The sequence below is a fragment of the Dermacentor albipictus genome, chromosome 3, assembly GCF_038994185.2.
Source record: "Dermacentor albipictus isolate Rhodes 1998 colony chromosome 3, USDA_Dalb.pri_finalv2, whole genome shotgun sequence".
NCBI lineage: Eukaryota > Metazoa > Arthropoda > Arachnida > Ixodida > Ixodidae > Dermacentor > Dermacentor albipictus.
In genome coordinates, this window is record NC_091823.1 from 143,516,197 (window position 1) to 143,543,570 (window position 27,374).

The 27,374-nt window shown below is 49.8% G+C and overlaps 1 protein-coding gene across 2 annotated transcripts in view; it reads right to left on the reverse strand.

Moving 5' to 3' along the window:
* The window catches only part of LOC135905325 (high-affinity choline transporter 1-like), a 37,000-nt gene extending 18,102 nt beyond the window's left edge, over positions 1-18,898 (reverse strand). The window contains exons 1-3 of one of the 2 annotated variants that reach the window (XM_065436356.1): positions 18,508-18,896; positions 16,216-16,323; positions 15,375-15,530 (exon numbers count right to left, since the gene is read on the reverse strand). In XM_065436356.1, the coding sequence (XP_065292428.1) occupies positions 15,375-15,530; positions 16,216-16,323; positions 18,508-18,700 (457 nt within the window). In that variant the 5' untranslated portion in view covers positions 18,701-18,896. Of the gene's footprint in view, positions 1-15,374; positions 15,531-16,215; positions 16,324-18,507 lie in introns of both variants that reach the window. The other variant, XM_065436357.1, reaches the window with a different exon arrangement.
* Positions 18,899-27,374: the final 8,476 nt, after the last annotated feature.

Below are 27,374 nucleotides of genomic sequence, written 5' to 3' on the forward strand. Positions count from 1 at the left end.
CACGAGCACCTTCGACTACACAACAAACTCGTATACTGCGTACATGCGCTCAGAGGCACCTTCACTGGGCAAGCGATGACAAGCGATGAATTGTGTCGCTGGGGAAGCACGCACTTTTCGCAATGTATCGCAGAGGCTTCGCGCACAAAGATAAACTGGTACATTTTCACTGAACTGCGTCACTACGCACTCTAAAATAATATACCGCCATGTTGCAGCCACAGCCTTTGTGTCGTTTTTATTCGGTAAAGCGGGGGACTTAATAGCCTAGTGAAGCGCCTGCGATGAACAGCCGTACCGCGGCGCTGCGTTTCTATTCCCCTAATAGAGAAAGAGTGGCCATGACCCTCCATGGATCATGACGGACATTATTGAGAATAGCACTGCAGCGCCCCTAGGCGACTTATCACCGTATGAGTGCCCTCGTGCGTGCGACCAAATTCCATGTACCGCTTCTAAGCTTTCGCCTCACTGTCGCCACTCGCGGCAAGAAGTGCAAAATTTAATAATTTGCTCGATCTCCGTTTGTCATCACAAATTTCTAGCGTTGAAAACGAAAAACAGATACTTAAAGAAATAAAAATGTTCGTTATTTTATTTGTTGTATTTTAACGTATTCGTTTGAGTGAAAGGTTAGGTGCAATAATGCGCCGCATGTACCCTGTTCACATTCGATGGAGGAAAGAAAGATAGTGCTCGAACGAGGAGGCACGCCTTTGATGCGCCCAGGAAAGGCGTGGCAAGCGGCTCACGGCAAGTGTGCAGACAGACAGCGGGACAGTCACGGTATCGCTAAGTTGTGATAATCCGTTGATAACAATACGCGGCGCTGGCGCATTTCGCTGTGCAGCCTTCTGCGCTTGAAACGTGGAAGCAGCGTGCCACGCAGGGTGCGCTCATGTTGTCATACGCGGCTTTTTGTCTACATATTTTTTTGCCTGCACTTTCGGCGCGTTCCGCGCTATCTCCGTTCACTGACTGCCGTCGAGCAAACTCGGGTAAAACTCGGGTGAACGAGAAACTCAGCGCATCCTGCATAGCACCCTTGTTTTGGTTTGTTTGGAACATGTCGCAATGAAAGGCAGAAGCGCCAATGGATAACTGGGCTGTAACGAAAACCGCCAGGAGAAAGGATAGAAACAGATGCCTCGAGCTTTAAGCGTCACGCCTTTAATAAGGCTCAATAAAAGACATTGTTAATCAAGATATAGTTAGGCATTATATATAATATATATATATATATATATATATATATATATATATATATATATATATATATATATATACATATATATATATATATATATAGTGTAGTGGGTAATATGCACGTGGCAGGTGTGCGGATCTGCCACCGCTGCAGCTCGAGACCCGAGCCCGGGCTGCTGATTCGAAGGGCTAGGACTCGTGATCACGAGCTAGTTGCGATCCCTCGAACGCGCTGCAATAACCCCCATTTCATTTGGTGGAGGTGCTGGGTAACCTAGGAAACTGGAACTCCGAAACCGGACGCTACCGACTGCTTCGACCATGCCTGACGAAACCATCCAGGAAGATGCACCACAGCCTCCGGCGGTCATCGTTTCTGGTGTGTGGCGCCAGCGTGATCCTGCCATCTTTAGCTGCACTGATGATTATGACGTGGAGGACTGGTTGTCATCTTACGAACGGGTGACCCAGCTTAACAAGGGGGACGACGTCACCAAGTTGTACAACGTGCGGTTTTACTTAACCGGCGTCGCGAACCTCTGGTTCCGAAACGACGAACACGATTTTACAACATGGAGCGCATTCAAGACAAGTTTCGCAGAAATGTTCGGGCGCCCTGCTGTGCGCAAGCTTCGCGCCGAAGAACGCTTACGGGGGCGTGCGCAACATCAAGGTGAAACTTTCACAAGTTACACCTAAGATGTCATTCACCTGTGTAAGCGCGTGAATCCGTCAAAGGAAGAAGAGGACAAGATAAAGCACATTATTGAAGGCATTGATGAGGACGCCTTTCAAATGTTGTTAGCCAAGGATTGGTTATTGGCGACAACCATGCAACTTTGCTGACGCAAATAAAAGAAATTGTATGTGAGGAGGTCGTGCGACCGCTCCCGATTTTGCCGACAACGGAGAAGCCTTCTCAATATTTGGCTCCAGCGATCCGACAGGTAATTCAAGAGCAAGTGACGGAAGCTCTTCCACTTCCGTGTCAGCCGGCTCTCGTGCCCGCGCTTCTGACGTATGGTGAAGCCGTTGTACGGGCTCCTCGTATGCCGGGGTTCTCTCCTCCGCCTTCAGCGCCTCGCCCGCCGGTGTTCTCTCCTCCGCCTTCGCCTCGCCAGCCGGCCGCTCTCTTTTTCAGTGCACACCAGCAGGGTACAAATCCTTGGCGCACTGCTGACAACCACCCAATATGCTATGCTTCAATACACCGGGACATGTAGCGCGCTTCTGACGCAGGCGCTTTCCGGCCTGCGTGGGCACCCTGCGACCACCCAGCTCCGGCTTCCGACCATACCGTATGCCTCAACGACCACCATCGGAAGTCTACGCTGCTGATGACCCACCAGCACCGCAGTCATAGCTCTACGGTACTCGTCGCTCACCTTTTCCTCGTCGGCTATCACTCTCACGCATGCCTCGTAGGCCCAGTGCCTGTACTACTGAGGCGGAAAACTGATTTCCGCAGTTCCTGAGGAACGAACTGCGTCATCGTCGGAACGTGTAACCCCCGTATTCAGAAATGCAACTTCAGTACAAGCCCATGCTTGACTTGATCAAGTAACGCCTATCGTGAACGCGCCGAAGGAAACGCAGTGAGCGTCTTTATGCACGCTAACGCCAGGCGTCATCTAAATCAAGTCAAGCATGGGCTTCGACTCAAGTTGCGTTTCTGAATACGGGGGTAAGTCCTCGTTTTCCCCCCGCTAACGTTATTGAAGTGTCCGTTGATGGCATCAAATCTCCTGCGCTTGTCGATACAGGTGCTGCTACATCCACGATTAGTGAGTGGCTTTGTCGTGCATTACGGAAAGTGACCACGATGCCTTCGATACCATTGCTTAGAACAGCCAGAGCACAAGTTCAGCCAGTCGCTATGTGCACTGCCAGGGTGCTGATTCGAAACATCTTGTATTCGATTGATTTCCTTGTGTTAACTTGTTGCTCCCACGATGTGATCCTCGGTTGGGATTTTCTGTCGCGCCATCATGCCGTCGTTGACTGTGCACGTGCTGAGATTGAATTCTCCGTTCTGTGCGATTTGCCACCTCACGACTTTCAAGTCCATGATGTTAGCAGGATCTGTGTAGTTTCAGATACTGATCTTCTCATAGTGCTGTATTCGTCCTAGTTTCATGCGCATCGGTTGCCGAAGCGACGGTCATGTTTACACCCGCTGCAGTCTTCATTCGCCGCCAGCCTATATTATTACCTTTCGCCCGCCTCACGGTTCACCATGGTGCTGCAGAAATACTGATTTCGAACCCAAATTCGTACACTTTGGCTTTGCACTGTGGTGAGACTATTGTTACCATCGAGACTGTGGACGCTGACGTTATTGTTCATTTCCCTATTGCCGACGACGTGAATACTGCCAACGTAACAGCACTGACACCCCATGTGCCAACTAACCAAGGATCACTGGACATTTTTTGTCGCTCTATTGCCGATGACCTCGAGCTGACACAACGTGAGTGGCTAATAACTCTATTAAATGACTTTCGCGCATCTTGTGGCTGGAATCAAACATTATTAGGCCGCACAAGTACCCGCTCTCACCACATTGATACGGGACATCACGCACCATTACACCAGCGTCCGTACCGCGTGTCATCCACCGAGCCTAGTGTCATCACCGAGCACGTTGAAGACATGCTTGAACGTGGTGTTATCAAGCCATCCTGCAGCCCTTGGTCGTCTCCCGTAGTACTCATTAAGAAAAAAAAAATGGCTTGATTCGTTTCTTTGTGGACTATCGTCGCCTCAAGAAGATTACACGAAAAAACTGTCTATCCTCTACCGCGCATAGATGACACCCTGGATTGTCTACACGGTGCCGAATTCTTTCCTTCTTTGGACTGGCGATCCGGCTATTGGCAAGTGCCAGTGGATGAATCCGACCGCTCGAATGCAGCTTTCATTATGCCTGATGGCCTGTTTGAGTTTACAGTAATGACATTCGGTCTGTGCAATGCCCCCGCGACATTTGAAAGGATGATGGACAATATTCTGCGATGCCTCAAATGGAAGACTTGTCTGTGTTATATAGAAGACGTGGTAGTTTTCTCCCTTCATTTCACCACTCACCTCACTCGTCTACGCGAAGTCCTTACTTGACTTGCGACCGCCGGCCTTCAACTTAACTTGAAAAAGTGCCACTTCGGAGCTCGACCGCTGACCATACTTGGCCATGTCGTTTCCAAAGACGGCGTCCTTCCCCACCCTGACAAACTTCGTGCTGTCGCACAATTTCTGTGACCGACTACAGTGAAAGAGCTCCGCAGTTTTGTCGGTCTTTGCTCTTATTTCCGACGCTTTGTGCGCAATTTCGCCTGCATCATCGCTCCCCTGACGAAGCTCCTGGCTGGCCCTGGCGACCTTCGCGATTGGACTGCGGCATGTGGCCGAGCCTTCAGCACTTTGCTTACCACGTCTGCTTACCTCGTCGCCTGTTCTACGCCACTACGACCCGAGTGCACGGACCAAAGTTCAATCGGACGCCAGCGGCGTTGGTCTTGGAGCCGTCCTTGCGCAAAGCAAGCCTGGTTATCCGGAATATCCGGAATATGTGGTTGCATATGCGAGTCGTGCCCTCACGAAGGCAGAATCCAATTATTCGGGCCCGGAAAGAGAATGTTTGGCTAAAGTTTGGGCCTTACACAAATTTCGCCCTTATTTGTATGACCCTTCGTTCGACGTTGTGACAGACCACCACGCGCTCTGCTGGCTTGCGTCACTGAAAGACCCGTCGTGGCGTCTTGGACGTTGCGGTCTTCGGCTCCAAGAATTTGACATTCGAGTCATCTATTGATCCGGGCGTCAACATTTTGATCAAGATGCGCTCTCTCGATCGCCCATGCGATCAGACGACACGCCACCCTCATCCATAGAGTGCCCGATTGCTACGCTTGCTGTTATTCACATGTCATCTGAACAGAAAAAAAATTCAGGGATCGTCTCTCTCATTGACATTCTTAACAGTTCAACTGCTACAAGCCCTCGAGCCCTTCGTTGCCAAGCCACCCATTTTGTGCTACGGGACGCCATCTTGTACCGCCGAAACTATCAGCCAGATGGTCGCAAATGGCTGCTAGTCATCCCTCGCCATTTGCGTTCCGACATATGCACGTATTTCCACGCCGACCCGCAACAAGCTCATGCTGGCGTCCTGAAAACCTACGAGCGGCTCCGTCAGCGGTACTACTGGAGTGGCATTGCATTCTTATATACGCTAATACATTCGGTCATGTGCCGCCTGTCAGCGACGCAAGACATCTCCTCATACGACAGGCTCTCTGCTACCTTTACCGTGTCCTGCACGTCCTTTTGATTGGGTTGGCATTGACCTTTATGGGCCTCTTCAATGCACTGCTAACGGAAATCGTTGTATAATTGTCGCCGTAGACAACCTCACAAGATATGCCGAAACTGCTGCACTTGCTTTGGCTGCTGCTCGCGACGTCGCCGCATTCATCTTACGGCATTTCACCTTACGGCATGGCGCACCGCGAGAACTGCTCCGTGGCCGAGGCCGTGTGTTGTCCGAAGTCATTAATGAGCTTTTCGCCGCCTGCCGCACTGTTCATCGCACCTCTAAGGGGTATCAACCACAGACTAATGGTCTAACGGAATGATTCAACCGCACTCTTGGTGACATGCTCACCATGTATGTTGCATCTGATCATTCCAATTGGGACGATGTCCTCCCTTTTGTGACGTATGCATATAATACCGCCGTTTAGGCTACCACAGGCTTCTAACCCTTTTTTCTTCTTTATGGACGTGAACCATCCACTGCCCTCGACAACGTACTACCATATCACCCGGATGCCTCTGAATTCACCCCTCTTCCCGAAGTTGCTCGCCATGCTGAAGTGTGTCGCCAACTGGCTCGCTCATTCACGTCGGACACCCAAGGAATCCACAAAGATCGCCATGACAACGGGCAGCCCACACAGTCCTCCGCCGTGGACTCTCACGTCTGGCTCCGGCCGCCCTTCCAAGCTCCAGGCCTTAGCCCAAAGCTTGCACCGAAATATCAGGGTCCATACCGGATCGTCGCGGGTACATCGCCTGTAAATTAGGTGGTCGAACCCGTGACGCCATATTCGGGCAAACGCCACCGTGGCTGCGAGACCGTTCACATCAGCCGCCTGAAGCCGTACCCCGACCCCTTTGTCGATTCATCATCTTAGGTCGCTAGGATGGCTCTTCTTCGCCGCGGGGGAAATTGTAGTGGGTAATATGCATATGGCGCTGTGCGGACTGCCACCACTGCAGCGCCAGACCCGAGCTCGGGCTGCTGATTCGAAGGTCTAGGACTCGTGATCAAGCGCTACTTGCGATCCTTCCAACGAACTGCAAGACGCATATACTTGCAATACATTTATTTCCAAAAGAAAAAAAAAGAATATAAACAAAGTGTTTGCCTTGGGCGCAGCTGTTAACCCGAGCTATCAGCGACTCGAACTCAAAAACGAAGTTGTGACGCAATAGCACGTGAGTCGGCAGAGGCATACTTCATCCAAAAAAAGGGGAGGGGGGGACACCTGCATAAGTGAACATTCTATTGCTATCCACAGTAACGAATATACATATTTTTTTTCGCAGATTTCGCTTTTGGCTATGCTTATGCGCATGTGCTCTATATAGCCTGTTTTCTCCTGGTGTGCGCATAATCCATGTTGGTTCTGTCATGCCTGGTTTTTGCTACGCCACAACTCTGCTCAAAAATGAAAGCAGTGCTTGTATTCCTGCCGGTAGACCTGTGAGGAGCACTGTGTTCTGCGTTTTGTCATCCTCTCAATGTATAGAGACGTATTATGTTTGTGCGCAGTTCGTAAAGCATACGCTAATGTTGCCAGACATTCACACGTTACAGAAAAAGGTAACTGATCACAAGTACTTTATTAAGAAATGTAATTGATTTCAGTGACCAATAAGTGGCCGACGAACATAATTACGGTAATAATCAAAATAAATCAATTTTCTTACGTTACTTTCATTTGAACTTATTATATCATCAGAATCAGCTGCGATTATGAATAATCGCTCAGATGTGCACGCTTGGTCGGTGCTCTAACGTGCGGACATCTTGCGCACAAGGCTGTCATTACTCAGCAGCTGGGTCCTCTGTAAAGCGTAGGCGCTTCATTTTTTCATAGTTGCTGGTCTTTCAAGGAGACGCCCCCGGTTGGACCAATGAGAGGCTGTACAGTCGAGCGCGATTTGAAGGTTATCGCGCGAGCGTCGACCGGGAACGCGAACAGCGCCATGGCCCAGAATTCTCTGCCGAGGCGAGGGAATTATCAGGCCTGCTTCCCTCACTCTTATTGCTGTTCCTTCAGCAGCCGTCACTCCCTGCTCGGCTATCAGTTTCTTTCTTTTATTTTCTTTTGGTTCTGCGAACAGGCAGTGATCGCAGTGCGCACGACGTATTCTTCGGTATTATCTGAATTGGACGTTACGAAGCTGTATCTAGCCTATGTAACGTCATTGCTGCTGAGCCAGGGAGAATGGGTGACCAAGAACATTAGCTTAAGCCCGCGAAGATACGAGGTAACCAAGTCCGCACTTTATCGCAACAAATGCAAACCGTAGAATAGAGAGAAAGGGCGGTGAGTTTGTCGCGGGGTGGTGGTTGTTGTATGTAACAGCGAACGAGGGAGAGAAGAGTGCGAAATCATGATTTTTCCTGTCCCGAAACCGGCCCCCAGGTGCCTGGAGTGCTGGGCTGGTTGACGCTCGCGCGATAACCTTCAAATCGCGCTCGACTGTACAAATGGTCCGTAGGCGATTTCGTGGCATTAACGTCCCAAATGGTAGTCGCTATCGAGACATGCCAGCTCCGGTTCGATTCGGCGGGCAACGCCTGGTGGAGCGTTAACACGAGTAAGATACTGAGCTCCCGGACTTGCCCGTCTTAGCAGGCGCATCTGCGAAGCTGCTGCGTGACACAATTCGAGCATTGTGTGATGTAGTTGCCACAAAATTCAGGTTCCTAAAGCTGCGTCACGTGTTATACAGCTTATAACGTCAGTAAAGTAACTATTTACCTGTAATTAGTTATTGAAAAATAGTAATTGAATTACAGTGAGCGTTACCGAGTAAAAATGCAATCGTTTGATTCCAATATTATCAACAAATGTAACAGCTTACGACTAATTAATTAGGCATTATTCGTTAACTGCAGATTTTCTGGTGGCCCGCGATAGGTCTGAACTTCCAGACCCTTATATAGGTGCCGCGTATTGCAAATATGTGGACAGGGGATTGCCCTGCGCTTTAACAGGAAGCGGGGGCTCCTGTTTAAATACATAGAAAAAGAAATCTGTTTTCACGGCAACCACTGCAATATTTGACGAGCAGGTAGGTGTTCATGGAAACCTTTCAAACTTTTAGACACTTCCCTCATAAGAACACGATTCACGCAAAAGTTACGGGGTCGAATGCAATATTCGAGCGGCAGTACAAAGCTCAAAGGACATTAAAACAATAAATCAATTTAGACGAAAAAAACGTTTTTGAAGACATTGCTGCCGTTAACTTCGAAATAATAGGTTGATTATTACAAGAATAAAATGAAGGTCGAAGTTCTTGAATTTCGGGCCGAATTCCGAACGACGGTACGTCACGGTGTCAACACGAAAGAGTTTTTTCGTATTCAGGCCAGTTTGGCTAAGAAGAGGTTTCCGGAACTCGCCATGTTCAATCTCTGGCTCCATTAGAACACAAAACGTGAGAAAGCAACGTGAGAAAGTAAAAAAACGTGAGAAAAAAAAAAAGAAGGCGAGGCTCAGTGACGCGTAGGTGACGCGGTCCTCCGTTTCCGGTATGGGAGAATGCGGGGAAGGAATTTTGCGTGCGGAGGCTAGACGGGGCAAGTGGAGAGAGCGTCAATATTGACAGTGAAGGTTCCCTCCTGAAATCATGGGTTCGCGGCACTTCACATATTTATATCGCTGCTAATAATGAACCAATTTGAAAAAAATTATTGCCGTTGAGCGCTCGCTAGAGGGCACGTAAAAATTTGCAGCGTAGATATAAGCTTTACTATATGGCCATAAATGGAGTCCGGACCCAAAAAATCTTGTGTCCTGCTTTATTGGTTTCCTTTTTTTTTAATTATCGGTTGACTCCATAACTGCGGTACGAAGTCTCGATTTCTCGACAGCAGCACAAATCATGGATTACACCACTTCTTGTACGATCAGTTCCAAACGCGGGTCAAACGCAGCGTGGGTGCGGACGTGAAAAAGGAGACTCATCAGGGATTTCCTCTGTGACGATCGCCCCCGCGTGACGTAGGGCACAACCAGCTAAGGAGCTCACCACATTTTGCTCAACCAGCCAATCAGCTCCCACCTGACGGCGACACAGTCGCCGACGAGGTACTATCGCCGAAAGTGATCATCGCTTCGAAACCAGAAGTGGCGGGGTGGGGTTCTTGAAGGCCGTACAATAACCGCATCGCCGAAAGCGCCAAAGTTTGGAAACACAGAGGGGAAGGGGGGCACGCTCTCCCCTCCTGCCCCGTCTATTGCTGAATCGACGCAGCTTTTGGCAGCCTGGGAATAGCGGCAGTAATGCGGTGCAACGAGACAAGTTTCGGTGACGTGATAGGTCGCCTTTTTCCCATCCCAGGACACGTTGCTATCGACGCGCGTTTTGAACTCATCGCAGGTAAAGAAATTATTTGTCGCACTCTCAGGGAACTGAGGTTTCCAAGTGCAATCACTGGATCGACGGCTGTCCGAAGGAGCAATAAAGACTAGTATAACATTTTCAGCCAGCACACCTCCAAAGGGATCCTGAACCAACCCTCGGCCTTGGTGAAAAAACACAGAGCGTAGATAGCATACGCTGATGTGAACATCTCAGCCAAATTTTGCAGTCGTGCACTGCGCGTGGAGTTTGCAAATGGAGCGCGAAGTCACCTTTCTCTCAAACGTTCTCATATGAACATAAGCCTGCTCTTTTCTGGACGCGCTTATTTCGTGATTGCTGACATCATAGAGTTTCTCGCTATAACATCGAGAGAGAAATATCGCGCTACCGTCTATGGGAGGTTCCTAAGGGGCGCTGTGCCGTCATGAGAATGACGGTGTATGTGTCTGCGAGGCTTGTGTTGGCTGGTGGTCTAAGAGGGTTCATCTAAAATGTACATATGGCTACACAAATACCGCTTTCTTAAAGTAAAATCTTTATAAAAATGTTTCCATTCACGCATATTACATCTGGCATTGAAGTTTACACACCTACAATGTATAACCAAGCGAAGAAAAGGAAGAACAGACGACAAACTGTTCCAAAGTGAGAGCGAACCTTGTCGTCTGTCCTCCAACTTTAGGGGCCCACGGATACTTTTTACGTTTCATATAATTATACATGCAATAACAAGTTCTCATAGGTAAACAAAACAGGTTTCCGTGTAATAATAAGGCTAAAACAGCTTTTTACATGCTGATTTAGTAGAAAATGAGTCATTGTGACAGAGGGAACGGTGCTTGCAAGGCGCGTCTTCGAGGTTTCCTGGCTCTCCGAGGACGATGCCAAGCCGAAGTCACAATGTACCGGGATTCCCATCCATACCGCAGAGCAGCAGCGCCAGATTTTCCTATAGGTGATTTCGTGAAAAACTCTATGGCTGACATCAATCAACAAGAATATTTGGATGAACGCGCTTCTTCATACTCTTATCGTATATATTCATTGACGCACTTTAGTAATCAGGCTGAAGTAAGTGAGGCTCGATTGCTTTCGAATTTCTAGAATAATTACGTACTTCCGCAGGAAGCCGACTATCGTCTCCTCACGATCGGCCCTGGTCGCCCGCATAGGAAATAAAACCGCCCTGCTTATATCGATGTCGTAGTAATCGGGCCTCGCTAATTTCGACTATTTTTGAACAACCATCTCGCCTCGAACTACGCGAAACTTAAGGTCAGACCAGAAGCATGCTTGACAGTGCGCGCTCATTCCTTGCTGCGCCTTGCTAGACGCCTTTGCAGACTTCACTTCGTATTGAACTAATAATAGCGCTTCAAGATGCGCAAGTTGGATGTGGCAACTATCCGTCGGTCAAGCTGGTGCAGGACAAAGCCGGTCCGCATCCCACATGGGCGCGAGCGCGCGCTCAAGCCCTGTCGTGCACAAAGCAAACACTGCACATACGCACTACATTTGAATCTACGAGCAAAGCTGCGGTCTTCTACGTAGCGTAAATACCGCGGACGCCACGGAATGAGACTATTCAGGCACCCAACCGGAAGTAGTGGCGCCTGCGTGAACATCCAAAATTAAATTTGAACTGTGCACCACGGTGATGCTCAGTTGGCAGAACGTTGTGAGCCCGCCCCACTCCACCGTAGCCTTCGCAGTGCAATACATTGAAGAAGGAGCGGGAGCACTGCGCAGGGGACGTTTGAATGGCAATAACTGTTTCTGCTGAAAGAAGTGAAGTACATTTTTCGGCAAAGTATTTCTGAAATAGTCTACTTTAACTTCGAATGCGTTTCTCGACTTCGATAAATGTGGTCCAGGGCCAGTACGCGCAACAAAGAAGTTTATGTTCTATCGAAATGTGAAAGCGCATCGAGAACAAGATTTAATCAACGGAATTTTGCAATAGCTTGCGGTAAGTTTTTCAGCCATAGGGGTGAAACAGCAGGCAGAAATCTGGAAGTGGGCATCACCCCAAAGTCCCTACGGATTCATTGAGTTATTTTTATAGAAGCCCTCCTCATATGCGCCACATAGGTGTACATTTAATTTGCTTTACACAACACGAGTTACACCATTGCAGCGGGAGATCTTGCGTCGGCCTCTCTCATCTGACCGGGCCCCGCACCAGGTCTGGCCATTTTGAGCTGACAAGCGCAGGGCGTAAAATTCGCGCTAACGATCGTCTTTGATAATGACGATGATGATTTGGGATTTTTATGGCGCTGCCGCCATGCAGACTATAATTATGCACAAAATTACATAGCTACGCACCACGGAATGGTCCGAAGTTTCAATCCCAACGCCGTTTTCCTTTTCTCTCGCGGCGACCGCGCTGCAAGCCGGACGGTGACGTAGTCGTGTCCCTGTGCCTACGTGACGTCGCTCGCGGTGACACGTGACTTCGAGAATGATTCAAGGCAACATCTGTTACTTGTGGGATCTGTTCCTTGAATTGACGAATTGAAGTTTAGAGAAATAATAAAATACACAAAAGGGATGTCTGCATGTTTTTTGTTTTACTTTGCACCAAAGCAAGAGAGATGTACTTCCGCTTCGTCTGATTGTTCCTACGGTCGTGTAGTCACGTGCGCAGGTACCGAAACTATGACGTTTTCTACCGTGTTCCAGAGGGTGATCACGCTGTGTGATCCGCTTGTTCTGCTTCGCTATTCGTGCAGGACTGAATTATACCTCTAGTAATGTGTCCTTGTGCGTAGCGCGCAAAATCGTGCGCGCTGCGCAACAAGACAATCACAACAGCTAGCACACAACGCCGTCAGCAGAAGTGCGCAGCACCACAAAAAAGAAAAAAAGAAAGAAAGAAGGCAAGGAAGAAAGAAAGAAAGGAAGAAAGAAAGAAAGAAAGAAAGGAAGAAGGAAAGAAAGGAAAGGAGAAAGAAAGGATAAAAAACGAAGCGAGCAGAAAAAGAAAAGATGGCGGGGCGCGTGACGTATGCGTCACGCGATTCTCGAGGTCCGGTATGGGAGAACGCAGGAAAACAATTTCGCTTGCGCAGTCTTGACGCGTCAAGTGGAGAGAGTGTCTCGCTTGGTGGTGGGGCTCCCGTGTTGAAATCATGAGTTCGCGACACTGAAATATTTTTATCTCCGCTATTAATGAACCGCTTTGAAAAAAAAAAATGCGGCAGGACGCTCCCCTGAGGACACGTAACAAGTTCCAGCGTATAAACAAAATTTGCTATGAGGCCTGGCGAGAGGCCCTTTAAAGGAAAGCGAGTCGCGTGACAAACTTCTTCCTCGTCCTGCGTTCCTACTCTAAGCCAACAAATGACGTTTGCTGCCTGACGTACAGTGTTGGTGGAATAAGTTTAGCTATAACTTCATACTCAATACAAAAACTGAGCTAGAAATTTCCTGCGACAGCATTGACAAACATTGTACCCATTCGCGTTAAGCTGCAAATACATACTAGGGTCAATAAGAAAGTATTGGCCCCCGTTTGTTATTAGCTAAAATAACGTACACACGGGTCATTACAAATATGCGTACTATTAAACGCACCTTACAATATTTTTTCACATAGTCCCCACACCGGTTCAGAAATTTGTCCCTTCGCAGCACTAACTTCGAAAAGCGCCTGTCGTCAGTCAGCGACGCACGCGGCGTCTGCGAACTTTCATTGTCATGCAAGTCTTCACGGCCTTAACTCACAACGCCACCACCTCACACTTCTCAAAGCGAGACACTTTTCCCTATCCGTGGGTTGCACTGCCCTGTGGATCCTTGTTCCATAGAAAACTAATCACACTTCGCTTCTCGTACGCCGTGGAGGTGTGAAGCGCAGCCGCCATCTGCAACAACTGACAGCAGCGCCGCGCCACGGAGCTGCCAGCAGATAAGGCCGGGCCGGTTCAAGAAAGGTCCCCCGCTGGGAATGGATATGTTAATTGACTTCGCATTTACAGCCGTAGTTTGGCTAAAAACAAATGGTAGGGTGGTAGGGGTGAGGGGGTGGCAAGGACTTTCCGATTCGCCCTCGTACATCAAATTTGTTTAGATGCGATAACGGATGCTTTATACAGTACTATGATATCCGTTTTTGGTACGGCGTCGCGGTTTTGTAAACTTGGTACTTCTATTAAGGCGAAAGCCTTAAGGGGCTTATGGGTCGAAAAATGCATTCTCTATCATTATCGAAAAGCTGACCGTGCGGTGTTACGGCACCAAAATTCAATGTCACTAAAATTGATGATGCCACTCACGACCACTGGTGTGACCCGTACCCACTAACTTTCGTGTTTATTAAGACAAAGAGGCACTCGCCCCATGGCCTTTTGTTGTAGTTGAACTTGTGGTGGTACCAAAATTCAATGGCACTAAAATTCATGTTGCCATTATTGGTAGTCGTACCGACGACCATTGCTAGGGGTCGAACCAGCGAGTTTTGGTGTTAAGGCGAAGTAAGGCACAATCAGGGCACTCAAACCCACGACCTTTGGTGGGAGGAAACATATAATGGGAAGTAACAAGGCATTAGTATGAGAATACCATGTAATTTAATGAATGTCTTGTGAGCGCGCCGGCTTTGGACTTCATCCTCTTTAGCGTATGCTAGAATGACTGAATTTTTATTCTTTATTCCAGGCCCTAAATAAAGACTTTGCTTCCTAGAGTCATTAGAATTCACCTTTTTTCTCTGAAGTGGAACAAATCTCATTCAGATCTGCGCAGGCGTCGTCTCATAAAAGCATTTCTACATTTTACAGGCATCTGAACAAGCGGAATTGGAGTTTGCCTCGATCTAAATTGCTTCAAACATAGCTTCCGTTTGTTCCGTCCATTTGTTTTTAGTATACTTAGTGAGATTTATAGTGCGTTCCAATTATGACCAGCATCGGAGCCAGTCTTGTAGACAGCTAAGCCGACAGCCGAGAAATCTTTGAGGCCATTTAATCGACCGAGTTTCTAGCCGTCTGGAAGACGCACGGAAGACGCTTCTGCGACGTGACGTCACCTCTTGGCGACAAAAAAAATTTGAGAAAAGCACCCATTATTTCGGTATTTTAAGTATTTGCGCCCGCAAACCAACGAAAAACACGGTGTAGCTTACATTAAGGGCGTAGGATAGCGTGTCTATGTTTCCTTGTGCACGGACAACCTTCCTGTCGGCTTTCCAAGCGTCCTGCACAGCCGCCATATTGTTTGGACAGGAAAGAAGCCTACCCCATTTTTAACTTCGATGCTGTTTTCGCGAAGCCGTCTACTTTGACGTCTTCATGGAAAGTGGAACAAGACTTAAGATGGCCGCTGTCCGCTTAGCCATCTACTTAGTTCTCCTCAGCGAGTATTGGAACACAGCCTAAATTTCCCACGCCAGTGCCAAATATATTTCCGTACAATGATGGCAAGCAGAGCAAGTTGTAACACGTCTATGCAAGCCACTGCAAAGAGCGCCGTGACATCACCGACCGGCGCCATCTTACCGAGGGCGGCGAGGATGGCGGCCGACCAGAATACTTCGCCGCAAAGGGCCGGCAGGAAGAGCAAGCAGCCCATGCGGGCGCCGAAGTGCTGCTGGAAGGGGTCCAGCATTGTCTTGTAGCCAGCCTTCCTCATCTTCACCGCGAACAGGTATCCGCCTGCGCAGAGCATAAGGAGCACCTGAAATGTAACGCGCTTCTAGCGCCATGTTGGTGCTTGTTCCTGCATATGTGTTTCTCGCGAAAGCTATCGTGTTCGAATTTTGAACCCTATAATATGCACCGATTCCGCGCTGTAAGCAAATCGAGGCTCTGGATTTCTTTGGCCGTAACTCATCTTTGAGGCATAAAAATCCATCCATTTATTCGTATTTACCATGCACTGTGCCACGGTAAATACGCAAGGAAGTGGGGAGCCACCACGTGACTTCCGCCAAGCTTCTTGCTCGAGTATCTACTATGGCAACCACAAAAAGTTCAGGGCCGCGGTGACCGGTCTCTCGCTGCTTCTTTGTACCTCCTTGTTGAAGTCGGTACTGTTGCATAGAAAAGTATTTTTTTAAATTAAAATATGCGGTAAGTGCACGTCACAACGTGCGCGTGCGTGTTAAGTATTTCTTTATGTGTGTATAATCGCTCATGATTATGATGTGTGCGTCTGCATCTGTACATATGCGGCTTTCTGTGAATACCTACAGTAGTGAACAAAACATACTTTGTATTTGATATTTTACGAACAACGTACTTGTGTCAATTTTCATGCGCTAAGCTTCGTACTGACGTGACCATGAGGTCCCCAATTGCGCCCTACTGCAAACCGCACTACTCGATCGGCTTAACTCACCGATGAGTAGGCTGAGGGCGTATCCGAAAGGAGCCTGGCAATAGGCGAGCCCGCTGAGGTAGACCACTTCGGCGGTACCATTGATATAACCGCCTCCAACCCAGGTCGCTGAAGAGACGAGAAAGGCTCAACTGTCATAACCCATGGCATGCCAACACTGCAGGTCTAAGGCCACAATATACCTTATACCACTTTAGAACCTTATCACCCCGGCACCTCTTTCTCGCGATACGGAAGCACGCCATTAAAATTTCAGTTCCACCCGAAGGGCGATGCATTGACAGCGATACCAAGCGTTGTGCTTTCACTGCTCGGACACTGCACGCACTACGTGACGCGGGTGCTACCTGTTAGCACGACGTCAACGCACGACCCGCACAACAAGACGCATGGCAACACGCACGACAACTGCTGCTGGGCAGAATGGAACACCACCCTAACGTTAGCCTGACTTTTACTGTCTGTTCAGCTCGGACCAGTGCATGCGCACAGCAGCATTCTCCGCAGAAATGCTGTTGTGCACTTATATAGCTGCGTGCGCAGAACGCAGCAAAACGATCTACCCTGGCTTGAAAAGCTCGAACCACTTGAGGCGCTTGACCAGAGCATTGATGGCGCGTCCACTTTGTCGTTTTTCCAGCCAAACCCACTCGAGTGCGTTTCGCTCCAAAAACGACAAAATGGACACACCATCAATTTTCAGCTCTCGAAACCCCTCTAACCCTCCCCGCGCTAGCTTCGAATGAGCGGTCCATAGCAGGACAGCACGACGACGGCGGCGGCGCGACGGCAGGAATGCGCCCAGAGCGGCCATTTCTATCGCAAGTGAGCCACTTCAGTGGTGAATATAGGGTGGGCCCCGCGGAACGCGAGCCTAAATCAACATATATTCTCGCTTCCCATATAAGAACTGTCTGCAACCGAATTAGACTGTCGCACTTGCAGGCGCTGTGCTCATCTAGATTGGCCAGCGCCCGTTCTGAGAAATTGCACTAGCCTACAAGAACCTTGTGAATACGCGTCCTTGTAGTAGACAGTGATAACTACGTCTAAGCACAGTAACATAATTTATCGGCTCGTTCCATCGAGTAGCATTCGCAGCGCCGCCGTATCCGGCAGTGCCAGCTACAGCACAATACTTATCTCCATATGCCAATGACAGTCCTTGTTTATAGTATATTTGAGCGGTTGAAGGAAGGAAGACGCTTTAATGGGCTTCTTAGGCCAGCTCTGAAAACTAACACGCCAGCTTCGAGCACCAATTAAGGTCACCAGCAAAGCGCCAAGAGAAGAAAAATCACTGCGCCTTAGCAATTATGCTAACTATGCATATGCTGTGTCAGGTAAGGCATTTCTAAAAAAATTGCGAAGCAATTGCAGAAGTGCCAAGAGCTGTGGAAGGTACACTAATGCTCCCTGGAATGACAGAGTGGCAGGGAAATTGTTCCTCACTCTTTTGGCCTTCAGTGCATACATGGAATTCTAAAGAGAGCTCATCTGTCACTTCTTTCGTAGATTTGACACAATATTTATTGTCATCAGGCTTACTTTCACAGTACCGGGCACTCTGAAATTGCACAAGTGAAGAACTGATCTCGCAGCCGTCTCATTGCGATTTGGAACATTAAGGTGTCATATGTCTTTTCAAGCATATCAAACAAGCGCAATGTTGCTATAGACGACGTGGTTTCTTTTACTATGGGCAAAACAACCATCGCTAATCCGAGCACCCAGGCCAGGACTCATCTCTTAACACCACTGCCAGGTGCGCCATATCTGCTCTCTCGTTCTTAATGTTCGGGGTGCGATATTATAATGGTCCGGAAAGCGGCCCGTTTTAGTCGTGTGATTGGTCAGGATGGCGCTTTTGCTGACCAGACATGCGAGGGCAAGCGAACGGTTCGTTCTCCCAACCGTTAGAAGATTGCACCCACGGGGTATGCGTCTACCTAGTGGACATGTCCTTTTTTTTCGCTGCTGAAGTGCTGATTGGCTGGGGGTTCCTGTCTCCTTCTGACGCATACCCCAGGCCAGCCAATAGGAACTTCAACGCTCGCACAGGTAGAGTCATTGAAGTTCTACCACGCTTTCGCTATAGAGAACCAGTTGGTTGGGAAGTGTTTTCAGAGACACACTTCTTGGCGCCACCTTAAAGTAGTGCTTGCCGCGTACCTGCAACAATTATCGTAATTATAGACTTTGGGCTCCTGCGCGTGTGCCGCAGGCGCCATCAGACGGAGACACTGAAATTGACGCACGGTCAAAATTTACTGGCATCTCAGTGGCGCTTACCGGTCATAGTGAAGACGCCGATGAACAGCCCGATGTTTCTGCCGGCGAGCATGATGTTGGATCCTTCGCCCATGCTCATTGATAAAGTGCTTCGACGCGGCGCATCGTTCTTTCGGCCGGCCCAGATGCCCACCACCAGGATGAGGAAGTAGAAGAATACGATGGCCAACAGGCCCGGTATGTTGATCGCCATCTCGCTTCGGTTCGCGGGGACGGACAGTCTCTCGGGGACAGGCAGGGGAACCGGCGGAGGAGCGGCTGAGTGCGTGACCTGCAAGCTCGACGGTCAAAATTAATTATGGCGGACGCTGCGCTCTGCTCCTCGCCGTCGTCTTCGTCCACTAGCGCGCTTGAGCGCAGAGCTCGTGCCTCGTGCGACGCCTTGTCCTCTTCGCCCTTGAGTCAGTTTCAAGCGCAGCGCATTCCCAGGAGCCATGGAAAGCAAAAAATAATTTCCTCACTAAATTCTTAAAACGCTACGTTGCGGTACCTTTTCCTTTGATATTATGAAACGTTTTCATCAGTATTTCTTCTTTTTAGACTTGAGTAATTATACTTCTAAGCCTACTCGATTATTCGTCACTCGCAATACTGAGTGTAAGCATTATACGAGGGCGAAAGAGAAAGTTTTTGCCCTTATGTTTTTAGCCATATTACGACTGTAAATGCGAAGTCCGCATATCTATTCCCAGCGGTGGACCTTTCTTGGGCCGGGCACGCGTTATCTGCCGGTAGTGCCGCGGAACGGCGCTGCTGTCAGTTGTTGAAGTGCGCGGTTTTGTTTGAAATCAGGGGTACCCTCAGGACCGTTGAATGTAGGCGAAAGAACGTTTAACTGCATCAAGGACTTTCTCTCCGATAAAACGGCTAAAATTCAAATTGGCACAATCAAATCCGACACCTTCACTTTAGGAGACAGAGGAACGCCGCAAGGATCGGTCCTCTCCCCCTTCTTATTCAATATAACCGCCATCAAAATGGCACCCAAACTCGCCAAAATCCCTGACCTAGAACTCTCCTTGTACGGGGACGATATCACCCTTTGGACAACCAAGGGGAGTATCGGCACGATACAAGATACGCTACAACAAGCGGTAGATGTAGTAGTAGAGGAGCACAAGCCGCAGGACTTGCGTGTTCCCCCCAAAAATCTGAACTCCTCATCCTACACCCAAAGCGTCAAAGAAAAAATAAAGCGCCGGAGATCAAAATTTACGCGGAAGGGGCAGCCATCCCAGAAGTGGAAACCCTAAGAATCTTGAGAATGCTGATACAGTCAAACCAAAAAAATGACACACTAATTAACAAGCTGAGAAACACCGTCAACCAAATCTCCTTCCTCATCAGACGCATCGCGAATAGGCGAGGAGGAGTTAAAGAAGCCGAGACCAGGAAACTAATTCAGGCTTTCGTTCTTAGCAGAGTCATCTACTCTACACCATACGTCACCCTCACAGTCAGAGAAAGGAACGACGTGGATTCTCTCATTCGACAATCCTACAAAATTGCGCTCAACCTCCCTCGTCATACCCCAAATTAAAAACTACTACAGTTAGGAATTCATAACACCTTAGCGGAAATGATGGAAGCACACCTCACCGCACAATACGAAAGACTATCAGGCACTGAAACGGGACGTTTCATTCTAAAGAAGGCAGGCATAAAATATGAAGGAATCCGTGCACACACCTTGCCGATTCCAAGACACGTGCACGAACACTTAATAGTCCATCCTCTGCCCAAAAAACATGCATCCACACTACGATACAAACAGAAGAAAGGCTAGGGTACAAAAACTTCACGAAAGATTTTCAGTTCATAAAGATACGGCGCATGTGGACGTGGCAGAACATGCGGACAGAGACGCCTTTTCCCTGGCAGTTGTCGATCATCGAGGTTCTCCCCTCGCATCAGTGACAATCTATAAAACAAAATTCCAGAGGAGGCCGAAGAAGCTGCCATAGCTGTAGGTATTACCTCCACCACTGCCAAATACATCAGCGACTCTAAAACCGCAATTCGAAATTTTTGCAAAGGAAGGGCCCACTCAGCAGCCATCAAAATATTACGAAAAATCTCCAATACCCACCAGATCACATTGATCTGGGTCCCCGCCCATTCAGGCCATCCTGGAAATGAGGTGGCGCACCAATTTGCCCGAGGATTCGTAGTCAACCGGGAGGCTCGTTACCCCGAGTTCAGGTCGGCCAAGGAGCGAATGACGACCTACAAAGAAATTACTGCCCACTTTAAGAAAGACAAATCTTCCTAGAACCACATAGATCTCTAAGTAAAACTCAACAAGTCAGTTGGCGATAGCTCCAAACAGACGCTTTCTTTAATCCGTACAGTCGAGCGCGATTTGAAGGTTATCGCGCGAGCGTCAACCAGCCCAGCACTCCAGGCACCTGGCGGCCGGTTTCGGGACAGGAAAAATCATGATTGCGCACTCTTCTCTCCCTCGCTGTTACATACAACAACCGTCACCCCGCGACAAACTCACCGCCCTTTCTCTATATTCTACGCTTTCCATTTGTTGCGATAAAGTGTGGACTTGGTTAACTCGTATCTTCGCGGGCTTAAGCTAATGTTCTTGGTCACCCATTCTTCCTGGCTCAGCAGCAATGACGTTGCATAGACTAGATACGGCTTCGTAACGCCCAATGTCAGATAATACCGAAGAATATGTCGTGCGCACTGCGATCACTGCCTGTTCGCAGAACCAAAAAAAAAGAAAAAAAAAAGAAACTGATAGCCCAGCAGGGAGTGACGGCTGCTGAAGGAACAGCAAAAAGAGTGAGAGAAGCAGGCCTGATACCTCCCTCGCCTCGGCAGAGAATTCTGGGCCATGGCGCTGTTCGCGTTCCCGGTCGACGCTCGCGCGATAACCTTCAAATCGCGCTAGACTGTACATATACTCCATATGGTTCCCAGAGCAGTTCAGCCCCGTCTGTTCTCTCTGTGGGCACCATAAGGCACACACACCACACATCCTGTACTCATGTAATCAAGACAAGCTGTCGAACAGTCTGCAGCTCTCTACCCAATTGCAGTGGGAGCACGCGCTGCTCAGCTCGGACCAGGAAGTTCAACTCCGAGTCACGGAGCGGGCCGAAGAGGTCGCCGAACGATATCGTCGGTCGGCCACCTGGCGTCCGGCCTAGATGAGGAGCCCACTGCGGGGAGGGGAACGTCACCCCAACCCCCGCCTAAGACCTCTTCTTTAATAAAGTTTATCTCCTCCTCCTCCACGTGAACCAAAGGTCAGTGGGTCACCTCGCATTGGGCGCTCACGGGAAAACTACAAATGAAGTTGTGCAGGGTGATACGGGCTGGACTACTTTTGAAGTGCGGGAAGCTCGCAGTAAAATTGAATGTGAATAACGACTGAGCAATATGGAAGAAAGTAAATTGGCTGGAAGAGTGTTGATGTATCTGTACAGGATAAAAATTGGAGGACGCTTAAGCTTCGCCTTCAAGAGTGGAACGCGACAGCGTTCCCGTCGACCCGCCAAGGGTTGTAAGACAGTGGGCTACGGCGCAGCGACTACGCGCCCCGCATCGGACGCGGTGAGCGTCGAGCAGCGCCGCGTTCGGCGCGGCAACGAAATGTGCGCCTGAGCAAGCGACGTACGCCTGAGCCTTAGAAACAGCTCGTGTCTAAGGCAACACCGCATTCACTAGAGACGCTTTTCTACCGCTTTGAAGCATCGAACTCGTGGCTGAGTGGTAGCGCCTCCGTCTCACACTCCGGAGACCCTGGTTCGATTCCCACCCAGCCCATCTTGCAAGTTGTTTTTTATTCATGAAGTGCTTGCTGGGATTTATCGCTCACGGCCAACGACGCCGACACCGACGCCGACGACACCGGCTTTTCTGCGACACGAGCTCCTTAACGCTGTCGCGTTAAAACATTGATTAACAGTGGAGGAAAAGAACTACAAAGCTTACCAGCGTGGTATAGTGTCTCCCTCTGAGAGGTCTCCGCGTCTCCCTCTCGCGTCGGGCGCTCGCCGCACGCTCTCCGGACGCCGGGCCCCCGCTGTCTGCCGCTGCCGACAAAACATCTTTTTGGCGACGAGGATGGGATTCCCGCTCCGGTTCCTGCCGAAGCCCCGGGGAATCAACGACCTTCGCGAGTGAAGCGTTCTTTCCTGTGCCTGCACGGCATTCGACCACCGCCGACGCACTTGGCGCGCGAGGCTCCAGAGCCTAAGCCTTCCTCGACCCCGTGGTTCTTCCCTGCTCGGTTGCTGCTGCAAGCCTAGGCTTGTCTCGCACCTGGCATGGCATCTTTCACCATGAACCTGCCCGTTTTCCTTGGGTTGCCTGGCTCGCCGTCTATTCCGTGTTACGGAGGGAAAAAAATTTTCCAGGCCCACTTTGAAGCGGCTGGTGGTGGCGACTGGACGGACGCGCGGCTAGCGTCCGCGCTCGTAAGCGTTCTCGGGCGAGAAGGATAACGCAAGTATTTCGCAGACGCGGAGCAGGAAACAGCAAGGCAGTTAACTGGAGGAGCGTCAGCGTCACCCGATACGGTCCCGGCCACGTCGGAGTTCCAGAAACTCTTGCAACGTCTTGACCGGCTGTTCGCCGCGTCAACAAATGTTCTGGCGGAGAGGCACAAATTTACCAGCCGAAGGCAGTTTGTGGGAGAAGGATTTCTTGAATTCGTGACCGCACTGAAGGAAAAGGCAGTCCAGTGCAATTGCGGCATGACCTACAATGAGCGCGTCCGAAATCAGATAATACATGGAGTAGCGAACGCCAGCGTTCGCGAAAAGTTATTAGCCCATGGCGAAAACCTTTCCCTGAACAAGGCGGAAGAAATTGACGGTTTGCAAAATAGTGAGCGCCACCTGGCGCACAACAGGCAAAGCTGCAGTGCTCTGCGTGCGAGAGTATGTGGTTAGAGAGCCAGTTTCGTTTCTCGGCTGCTGCCTGGCCTCTGCCGCGGCAACCGCGTGTGTTCATGACGTCAAAAATAATTGAAGACGCCGTCACTCCGTTCCAGTTTTCATGCATGTCATAGACCTCCGACTTCTTGAAGCGTACCACTCAAACTGATCGCGTGTGGAAATATCTGCTTTCTATAACTGCCACTATTCTCCAGGCTCATCGAGGCTCGGCACTGAATGACAATTACGTTAAAGATATCGTATATTCGGGGCTGCTGATGCCAGCACGGGACTGACGCGAGCGAAATACACTCCTTCAACAAAGAGCAGAGTGTGCGTCATCGAAACACGCTGCTGATGTATCGCCGAGTGTCCACACTTGGTTTCGCAGACTGGCCGCGCGCAGCGACCACCGTGCAAGGCGGCTAGCCTTATTTGCTCTTTGCTGCCGACAGAGTATAGAGAGACCCAACTCTGCGTTCATTTAACCGCGACCTAATCGTCCAGACGCTAAAATACTCATGAAAATAAACACTTTATGGCCCGCTCCGTTTTCATTACAAGCGCCGTCGGCTGCTGCTTCGACAACCGGGAGCTAGGCCTGCCGGCTCGAGCGTTCGGCGGCTGCCGACAAAGTCAGCGCGCCGAGTGTGATGTTCCGCTTAGGAGAGTTTATCCTACTAATATGGCCCATCTGGAACAAAGCAAAGCCTCACGGAGGTGTTTGACTTGTTACGATGGTCCTTTTTTTGCGCACGGCAAATACGGGAATGTCTCAAACGACGCGCCGTTCTCTCGACGCACTAATTGCCATCGATGAAGACGGTAGGCCTCGCTCGCTGGCCGTGGGTGTCGCCGGTTACGAAGAAGCTTCTGCTAGGAAGTGAACGCATAGTTTTTTGCTAGCTCTTTACCTCATGCATCAATATTAAAAGGCTAAATAGGAAATACATTTGCCTATCTGTACACCGTCGGCAGAAAAGAGCAAACCAGCCGAACTCCGTCGCGCGGTGGTCGCTCCGCGCTGCCCGGCGGTCACACCAACTGCCCTCGAATGGTGCGTTTCGATCACTTCAGTGGCGTAGTACTAGGCGCTGATTGTCATATGAGCCGCACTTTCGACGTCACTTTATAATATTTAGCATAATAACATGTCAGCGACAACTGAGTGACACCACGGCGCGTTCGCAAGCGCTGTCCGTCCCCGTCCATCTTGAACTTTCCCTATTCCGGCAAAATGCGGCTGCGTTTAAGGGTGTCTCGAAGCTTGCAGGCCGAAATAACTTCGCAGCTCTGGCATATGACATTTCAGTAGCAGATAATAGCGCGATGAGAACCGGCTCTGCGAGGAGCGAGCAAGTTGTGTGCTGTGATAGCATCTCCGGCCGTCGCTTATCCATGCTGCTTTCCTCGCCGGATAGCTCTTCTCGGACGGAAACCGAAATAAACTCATGCTCCGTTTGCTAGTGAAACACTTTGTGCACAATACGCAACACAACGAGCCGTCCTTTTCACGAAAATACCGCGATCAAAACCACCACAAACCGTCGTCTCAAGGCGCGCTATAGCTGCGTTGGTTGTTCGTCTGCTTCTCGTACCTAACCATGTAGAGGGCGCTCGTGACAGCCGTGTTCGCGCATGCGCAACAGTATTTTGGCAAACCGTCAATTGGACGCTCATTGGAAGCTCTGCATCGAGCGAACCGCGCGTTCGGCTCTGAAAATGTGCGAAGGATCGAGGCATGCCAACATGGCGTTCCGTCTGCGGGCCAAGATGGCAGACTTCTTGCGGGAAGCTGCCAAGATGGCCGACTTAGCCCGGGAGGCAGCCAAGATGGCCGACTTCTTCCGAGAAGTCACCAAGATAGCCGATTTCGTCCGGGAGGCCACCAAGATGGCTGACTTCGTCCGGGAGGCCGCCAAGATAGCCGACTTCTTCCGAGCAGCCCCTCAGATGGCCGACTTAGTCCGGGAGGCCGCCAAGATGGCCGACTTCTTCCGACAAGCCACCAAGATGGTCGACTTTCGCACGTGGCTCCTCCGGGAACCGTGGTGCATGCGATTGGTGTGGCAGCAGGAATGATATCATGTCTTACAAGAATTGTCCAGCAAGAAATCAGTGCTGCTACGCCTGCCACACGTTGGGTCATTTCACTCCAGTATGCCGAAGGGCCCGAACAGCTGTGCAACACGTCACTTCCACAGAGACGCTGTCTTCGTCAACTTCTGCAGGGCAGCCGTCAGCGTCTGTCTTGGCGGTAAGCGCTTTTGAAACTAAATAAAGATGGCCAGTCTTAGCTTGGTTAAGCCAAGAATGCGTTGCATATTGCGCGGTCTTTTTTTTTTTTGAGGGCTAGGTGTCACGCGCCGGCGCAGCGCCCCTAGCGGGAGGAGCGGGAGTCAGGTGGTGGCTGCGGCCGCGCGCGACCGCGCGAGTTGGGGGGCAGCTTTTCCTCCGGCTGTCGTGACGTCACGTCACGTGGTTGCGCTCAAGGTCAATGGTGGCCGCCCGGCCGAGCCCAAGGGCTGAACTGAGTGATTGCAATATGCAACGCATAAAAAAGATTTGGAAGTTCCGGTCGTAGTTAGCGGCCTCTCCATGCGACTGCTAGTGGATACGGGAGCATCTGTGTCATTCATGACTGCCGAAGATTTTAGAAATCACTTTGGTGGACAGCACACGCTGTCAAAAACAACAGTTGGCTTGAGAAATTTTTCCAAGCAACGCATCGACATTCATGGCCTGTTTCAAGCCAATGTCCGGTTTTTCCAAAGGTCGTGCTCCGTCACGTTTCACGTAACGTCTACAGGAACATCACCGCTGGGTCTAGACGCCATGCAACGCCTGGGTATACAGATCGACGGTACGTCGCTGACATGTCGTCTGGCATCACTTCCTTCAGTACAGCGCCCTGTAGTTGTGCCTCCGGGTTTTGATCACCTCTTCAGTGACCAGTTGGGTCTCGTCAAAAACTTTGTGCAACGAATTCATCGGCGGCAAGGTGTGAAACCAGTCTCTTCAAAGTTGCGCAGACTACCCCTGGCTCGCCGTGGCCAGGCCGCAAATGAACTGCGACGTCTCGAGGACTGCGACGTCATCGAGTGCGTCGAGGCTACTGAGTGGGTGTCTCCACTCGTGGTGGTGCGCAAGAAGGATGGAACCATGCGGCTCTGTGTAGCCCTACGGGAACAGGACAGTCTTGTGCCTCAAGTTCAAGATAGAGTCTTGCAGAAACAGTGGCAAACTAAGCAGCGTGTAGACAAACGTAGATGTGCTCAAGCAACTTGTGTTAAGGTGGGAGACACCATCAAAATAAAATTTAACAGGAAAGGATTTTTTAAGCACAGTAAACCTCGTACATTTAAGGCCCAGATAGGACCATCTACTTTTGTACTCAGTGATGGAAAGACGTGGAATGTGTCTAAGTTAATCCTAGTGATAACCACTAGGATTACCACAGAGCCATAACCACTAAGCCATGAAGGTGTTCTGTGACTATATAAGCTACCGCGGCTGTTTTCCCACAACTAGAGGTGTGCGCCGAGACGTGGGCGCGCCGCCGTAGCCGACGTTCCTTCTCGGCGAGACCGATGTGCCATTTATATCGCAATAAAGATATATTTTTTAAATGTAAATCTAACTTCATTTGAATTTTGAGTTCTGTTGATTCATTCTTTTCCCTGTCTCAGGCATATAATGATGTCAACTAGTAGAGCAATGAGGCAACACAAAAGAAACAATAGTAACCCTGCTGTCCGTGCGTCTGCAATGCGTGTCGTCACCAGCCAACGTGGGATTCCGAAACTTCTCTTTCAAAAGCGCAATATGGCGCAGCGAGAAGAAACATATAGCGGTTCCGGAACGTCGAAAACACGGCTCCAGGGTCGCGGGCACTGTGGTTGCAGCTAGAATCTGCGATATGTCTCAAAACGGCATCAACGCGAGAGACGCAACTTGTAGCAAGATATA